This window comes from Haplochromis burtoni, unplaced genomic scaffold, assembly GCF_018398535.1.
Source record: "Haplochromis burtoni strain Fernald_Lab_line unplaced genomic scaffold, NCSU_Asbu1 Contig_51, whole genome shotgun sequence".
Lineage (NCBI taxonomy): Eukaryota > Metazoa > Chordata > Actinopteri > Cichliformes > Cichlidae > Haplochromis > Haplochromis burtoni.
The window spans coordinates 1112677-1120700 of NW_024582412.1; the positions used below are offsets into that span (position 1 = coordinate 1112677).

At 40.5% G+C, this 8024-nt stretch overlaps 1 protein-coding gene across 7 annotated transcripts in view; it reads right to left on the reverse strand.

The window, feature by feature from the left end:
• Positions 1-8024, reverse strand: part of tjp2a (tight junction protein 2a (zona occludens 2)) — a 43367-nt gene that overhangs the window by 23129 nt on the left and 12214 nt on the right. For 2 of the 7 annotated variants that reach the window (XM_042220576.1, XM_005921709.3), the window contains exon 1: positions 2981-5850. The exons of 3 other annotated variants lie outside the window; for them this stretch is intronic. In XM_042220576.1, the coding sequence (XP_042076510.1) occupies positions 2981-3040 (60 nt within the window). In that variant the 5' untranslated portion in view covers positions 3041-5850. 2 more of the 7 variants (XM_005921711.3, XM_042220575.1) reach the window with 2 other exon arrangements.

The following is an 8024-nucleotide window of genomic DNA, read 5'->3' on the forward strand; positions in this document are numbered from 1 at the left end:
TTTGTTGATTAGAAATGGATTTGGGACACTTAAGCATCAGTTTGCACTCTTTAAATAAGACAAAACAAAAAACTGTATGAAACAGGCTGTATGAGGAAGCCACCAACAGGTCACACTAAGAAATACTAATTAGAAGACAGACTCAAACTGACAGAGTGAGGAAAAAACTGAAATAAAGTGAAATTGTTTAAAAGATGTTTCCTTTTTAAATAGATGCTGCCACTTTATTTATATCTGTTAGGAGACTAAAAACTCATTCAGTCCAAAGAAAATCGCAAAGTTGGTCAAAAACATGCCCTTATTTTCAACAACGACAAAGGCGATTTCAAAATATAAAAACACGAATGACACATCAATTTTTTTTTTACACAACAAACATGGAGAGAGAAAAGGCAAACTACTTTATATCCGTTCACGTAGACTACCCGGAATTTTTTCACCCGTTAGTGCTACTTTTCTGCACTTCTGACATCCTCATTTCAAAATAAAACACGACCCAAACCATTAAAGAAACTCTCAGGTCATGCTGGCTGGCCAGACATCTGATCAAATTTAAGCTGCAATCAGAATAGCACTCACGAGCCCCTGCAGGATACGTATGGTCTTCACCGCGTGGGCCCATTTCCTGTGCAAGCTGAGGACCGTCTTCATCATTGGTTCTCAGTCTCTTTCCTCTCTGTGTCTCTCCCTGCTCACCGCCAGCGGTGCTCTGGCAGACTGATGTGCGCCACAGCCTCCTCCATGGCCACAGCTGCACAACCACCAGCAGCTCTCTCCCTGCATCTGCCCGCCCGCCCGCCTTTGACGTAAGAGGGATTCTGCTGGCCTACATTCAGCACAAATCCCACCGTCTGCAGAAAGTGTAAACACACAGGCACACCAGCTCCTGTGCAAGCACGCGGCGATCCCAACAACCTGAGAGTTCATCCACAAGCGCGACAGCGGATCACTCGACGTATTCCGGCTTTGCCACGTGCTCGCACATCGAGATATATCGGGCACTTCCCAAAGTTTCGGAGCGGATTCTCACTTCACAGAGACAAACCCACAGTGAACGTTTGAGGAGTTCAAATCTGAGTTAGTACAATGGTTAGGATTTTACATCGTGGAAAGTGAAAAATCTCTGTGCTGCTGCCATTTCAGGCTCAGGCTTAGTGAAATGGGGGCATGACTCGAGCTGGCAGCACACCCATCATAACCCACTTTTTTGATCTTCTGGCCAGCACAGGAATACTTTAGGACCAGTGGCAGAAGCAGAGAGACTGCACGGTGGTGGTGGTGGGGAGGGGGGGGACAAACCCTTGGAGAGGGAGATTTTTGTTTTGTTTTGTTTTGTTTTTTAAGATCTGGAAATGACCTTTGAAATGCCCATCTGGAACTTTATCTTAAACCGTTTTTCGCAAGTCAGGCTCGTGTGTGTGGAGAGCAAAGGATTGGAAACATACTGAGCCCAGCCTCAATAAAAAGGGGGAACATTTATATTGGAGGGGCGGGGGTATCACTTGACATCCATTTGCACCACAAAGGGCCAAACAGACTGCCATGTGTGAAGAGGGGAGACATATGAATGACTTAGAAATATGAGCGTGCTTCAGGCAAAGCCAAACCAATTTAAGTCAGAGTGTCTTTTTGTACTATGCGATTTGAACGTTATGGGTCCTCGCAGACAGGCCCACTGGATAAGTCACAGTCCCTAGTGCAAGCGATTACATAACAAAACACAAACACATTTCCACTAATGAGGAGGGGAAATGAAATACTGGGTTATACACACAGGATGTGACTTGGAAAACAAATTTAGAGATACAGCTCATCACTTACCACAAAGAAAATACAAAATAAATGTGTAGCTGAAACACATACCATTTTTACTGTTACTGTAAGACAGTAACGTCTCTTGCAGAATTATTTAAGTACCCATCTATTCTTATATCAATCACGTTTGTCCAAAGAAAAATAACCTGGAACATGTTTAATAGATGGTAGACCTATATTATCATTTTCATTATAACTTCATTTGTTTGGGGTTTTTTTGGACTAATCTGAATGTTAAATGTAAATTAAGGCACAAAGTGATGCATTTTAATTATAACATTGAATTACATTGGGCCTGTAGGGAAGGCAAAGCAAACTAACTAAATAAATAAATACAATTATATAAAGTAGGAACATGACATGAAACATGCTACAAGAAAATGTTCAGTTAAGTTAAAGACTTTTCTGCCTATCAACCAAAGTTTTATTTAGGTTTTACAGCTTTGTTTAGAGTATAATCACATCATTTGAGCAACATGCTTCTCTTGTCCCAATTACTTCCCATCTTTCCTTGAAATCAAAGGAACATTATCAGGAAATGACAAAATGACCCAGCCACTTCCTGTGTTTATGTGCTGCTGATAAGAAAAGGCAGTGCAAGTCTACCCCCTCCTGGCCGTATACCTGCATTACCTCGTGTGCCAGAAAAACAACTCCTGCATAAGTATATTTAATTTAGTGTAGAAAAACAACAACTACATTGAGTTTGAAGGCTTTAGTTTGTAATGCAGGGGGACCACAACACTGCCGTTTCCCGAGAAAGTGGATTTCCAAATAACCACAAGATAAATAAGACCAAAAACGTTAAATCCGCTGTAAAATGTACCAATCGGTCGACTAAACAAAAACTGCGGATTGGATCAGAAGTCAAAACTAATCTTAAGACAACAGAGATGTGTTTAAAGTTAAAAGTTAGCTAACTAAACCGTTCGTGTAGCTGGTAGCAGTCGCAGTAGCAGTAACAGCAGGTGCAACAGGCTTCAGCAGGGATTCATGGAAACTCCCGACTTTTCCTCAAGGATATCCACACACATACACATACACACAGAGAGACACACGCAAACACACACACAGCACATCCACAGGGCTAAAGTTATCTAATAATGCTACATTACACTACATTTGTATTCGTCAGTACTAACTGTAAGCGTACAAAAGGACTTACTGTTAAATACTGAGTAGCGTATCTGCTCAGAGAGAGCAGCCCCCCGCCGTTTACTGGCATCACGCACTTTGAACTGTCCGAGAGTGGTACCGAGGATTCAAACCAAACTACGACTAGTTAGGCGTTTCCGGTGGCACATCTGCCACAAGTTGTGAAGAATTTTAAAAAAAATTAGAAGCTTGAAAAAGTAAAAGTCCTGAATGTTTCACTTTAAGTGAATCACTTCACTCACAAAACACACAGACTTCGTGAATCCAGAGTAAAAAATTAGCGCCGACAGCTCCTAGCTTGGTTCAGATTGTACCAAGTAGGACCCCCTGGGAGGGGTGGGGTTAGGTCCAAACTAATTTAGATAAATAAAGACCAACTCGAACAACAGTTTCTAAACTTAACTTTAATGAAACTAATACTGATATTCCAATAATATGTGTAATTACAAACCGCTGATGACACAGCAGATAGAGAAATAAAGGTGGCTTTTGACCCTTAAATCGTTGAGATGGACGCGTCCAAAATTCCCATTGATTTTTAGGCAGCCTACTGTGAGGCTTCCAGCCAGACAGCACAACAACAGCCTTAATTAAACTAAGTGAGGAATATTAAAGACATTAACCAAACTGTCGACGCGTCCATTTTAGGATAACTGAAATATTTAATTCCAACTGCTTTCAATGCAAAAAACAAACAAACAACAACAACGTTTATTCAGGGTGTGTAAATAATAATAACTCTTGTGAGTAAATCCAACACCCCTCCCCCAAACGACACATATATTTAAGCTCCTAAATATCTACTAACAGGTTTGACAGGAAAAAGTATACAGTCTGTTCCTTTAGGCAGAATGCAGCCATTTGTTGATTATTACCTTACATTGGTGTTTGCTGTCTGTTAATATCAAATTTCCCCTAACTTAATATCTACATCTCTACATCTAAATGTGTATTTGCAACATTACAGATTGACTTTACATTACATTCAACCTCTACAACTTCAAAAATGTTTCCCAGAACTTTTCAAACACATCTTTTTTAACTTTAAAAAAAAAACTTTATTCTTTAACGGGACATTTGACACATTTTGTCTTGCCTAGTCTGTTCAACTGAACAAACATATATATTGAGGTTTTCTAGTCAAATGGACCACTTAAAGGGCTTTTTAATACAAGCTGACATGCCCAAATTCATACAGTAGTACTCTAGAGCACACTCACTCATATACAGACGGATGTGTTGGGAGTTACTTGGGTTTCAGTAGCTTGCCCAAGGATCCTTCAATATGTGGACCGGAAGACCTGAGGACTGAACTACTGACCTTCCTGTTAGTGGTCTTCTGATTCCTTCTATTGTTGTAATAGGAAAGGATCTTCTACTACAGTTGTGATCTGTCCTTGCATCTGAAATATAACTTTTTTTTTAGGTCATGGAATAAAGAGATCAGACTATTTTCCTCTCTCAAATGATGCACGCAGCAAGAAATAGTTGGCTTTGGATGCACTTCCACCGGTGGAAATTGGCATTGTTTGATTCCACTCATTTACTAACAGGCAAATATATTTTTAACCAATGAGAGCAGCGTCTTCCTGGGTGACAATCAAGAGGCTCATATCTTGGAATGGCCTACACGCCCACCAGATCTCAATCTAATCAAACAACCTTTTCTTAAATAAATATGACAGACATCGCCATGATCAAAAACACAAAATGACGGTGCTCTGCTTTAACAGTGAAGTTACAGAGTCTAGGAGAATCAAATCCAAGGGGCACTGAAGCCATTTTGGTGGCACTTGGATGGCTCAACACCTTAAAATGACTCTTAATGTTGGTTTTCCTTTAATTTGTCATCCATATAATACCATGTGAAAAACTCAAAGCTCCTATTATGAGAAGCTTATACAAAAGGTCAAGATGACCACATGCAGATGTCCCACAATGACCCCTTGTTTTTTCCCCCCCTTTCATCTCTGTATGCACAATTTACTGTGTGTACGAAGCCGCCCTCATCTGGTATTTTATCACAGAAGAATCAGATAAGAACACACCATCTGACTCTGAAAATGTCCAAAATCCTTTATACAACCTGATCCATCCCTTTAATATCCACAATTTTTACAAATTTCTGTTTCTAAAGAACTCAGCACTTTATCCACACTTTTTTTACGGCAGTGAATTAAATAATGACAATACAATTTCAGAGAAATTAAGGTCAACCCAAATAAATCAACACATTCCACTCCAACTAAGAGATGCCAAACTGATCTTAAAATAGGCCATCCAAATGCAAAACAGCTTCACTGCCCTGAATAATTTGTGGGAGCAAGTCATTAAAACAATGAAGCTTCTGGGACGTGACATGTCTCCCTGGTTAATCATCATTCTGGATTCAGGAGGGGTCACAACAGTGTAGTTATATTCAAATAAGGAAACGGGGAGGAAGCAGCCTGGGAAAGACTGAGTCACTGAACTTTATCTTCAAGTCGTCAATGTGTCAGAGCAGAAGCAGTCTCAGCTTACAAATCATTTTTGCACAAATAGAGGGAAAAAAAGGACATGCCTGCATTTTTCAGATCACTGATGGGATTACGCAAGAGTTTCGTAAGACTGAAAAATCATTAAATTTTCAACAGCAGAGTTTCACACAATCACCCGAGTGACGTTAACCACAAAACCCATCAAACCTTGCTTGACAAAAGCAAACAGCCAAGAAAAAGGACACTCAGTGCGCTCCATGTGTGCACAGACAAGCCCTGAAAGCATTACACTCAACACAAGGAAATCATTAAAATGCAAGGATTTGACACATTTTCTTAGCTTAGATGAGCTCCACCTAACAAGCAAAATCACTTCTACAAATGCCATGAATTTAATTAAAACATTACTAAGAAAAAAAAATTGTAGTTACCTGAATTACATCATTTCCACTGAACCAATTCAAGTAAAAATCATACTTTCATGCGTCTCATCTCAGCTTGACTTGTTTTTGGTAGCTGGCGTTTTCCCTCTACCTCCTCAAAGTTTGCTGGACTCTCACTGATAGCAATGTCACACAGAACTGAAGAAACATCCACGTGATCACACTACAAACACAGGAACAACAGAGGATATCCATGAATTCACTTCTGCTCCTTATCCAGGTCGTGATCACAGAGGCAGCAGCCTGAGCAGAGCTGCAAAGACCTCCCTCTGACATGCCATCACCTCTAGCTCTTCCAGCGATCTGTCAAGGCGTTAACAAGCCACCTGAGAGACACAGGCTCAATTTCATAACTCCTCACTCTGTGATGAGTCACCCTTGTGGCTCCTGGAGGGTCTCTTAATTAAGGTCCAGAGGTGAACACCCAAAGGCAACAGGGTGCATCTACACAACAAACATGTGGCCTTCATAGTATGCCACGGGACGAGGGCTGCTTGATTGCCTTCCATTGCTCTGCACTGGATCTACATGACTTTGGCCTAGCACCATAGACAAGCATACCAGGTAAACACATCGTTTTCAGGGATCTCCTGTTAGAGGGAAATACAGCAGGAAGCTGTGGGAGGTCCTCTGATGCTGAAAAAAAACAACCTCTAACATCATCTTGATGCATTTTATGTCACTATCAAGTAAAAGATCATGTCCACCGCTAATTGAAAAATGCTGTAGTACATTTCAGAAATGATAAAGAGTCTTGGAAAACTTGACCTCTGACCTTGACCTTAAAGGTTGAGGTCACTGAGATTCATACATATTTGGGATTTTTAAGCAGATGCAACTATGGTATGAATTTGAAAATTACTTTCTTCTCGAGTTATTGCAGTCACAAACCTGCGTCCATGTTGCCCGACTGACAATACAAAAAAAGGGAAGAAGAATAATGCATTACAATGTGCTTTTCAATAACATTTACAGTCAAATCTTTCCTAGTCATACACAAACACATGGATTTCCACCAAAAGCCATTCACAAGTGTGTGCAGCCCAACACAAGCACTGCACCTTCACAGAGCAAGGTTAGTAAGCATCAGTGCAGACTCAAACCTCAGCTGGCTATTCTCAGAGCTGAGAAACAGCAGCAGCTCCAATCTGAACCCCTCCCTACAAAACAAACTCCTCACTCGGTTTCCGCCTCTTGTGTTCGCCTCCTTCTCGCACAGGGCACCACACAGCCTTCACAAGAAAACAAGAGGTGGTGACTGTGGTCATTGTAGAAAGCTCTGCAAACAAATGACTGAATCTTTGTTTTCCCCAAAGCTTTTAATACCACAAAAATGAACACGAACACAGCAGTATCAGCTTTACTTTGATGCTTTTGTGGGGAATTTAACATGGTTGGAAAATAACTAGCGTCTGATTTATTATCTTTAAAATCTCCATAAAATTAAAGACAATGATTGTACTGTGATTTCTTTTATGCTAACATGCAAAATGAGCTTTCAGTGCGAAAGCTCCTTTTTCCACACACACACACACACACACACACACACACACACACACACACACACACACACACACACACACACACACACACACACACACCTGGGAAACAAACCATCAAACAACACCGCACATATGCAAATGGCTTAGTCATCAGTGCTGTTGTTCGCTCTTTCCTGTCACTAACATTGAGTAGGTGCAGAGAGAACTGAGGCTGAGATCTCACTGACGGCACAACGGCTAATTGAAAAGCCACTAGATTCACTGCTAGATGTTTAAAGTACAGTAAACTACAGTGTGGTGATTTCAGTTGTGAATGGGAGGGATGTCTGAAGCCTGGGAGGACCTCTATATCAAATTTTAACTTCAACAACAAGTTTGTCTTGCAGCTGTTGATATTAAATTATTTCACTCAAACAAAAATCAGAAAAATGTTAATGATCGAAAGGGTTATACTTACTAAATTCTGGGTGGTTCATGTTGATGAACTTCTAAATTTTAAGAGGCATATTGATGAGTTAATGAAAAAATTACCTACAGTGGGGCAAAAAAGTATTTAGTCAGCCACCGATTGTGCAAGTTCCCCCACTTAAAATGATGACAGAGGTCAGTAATTTGCACCAGAGGTACACTTC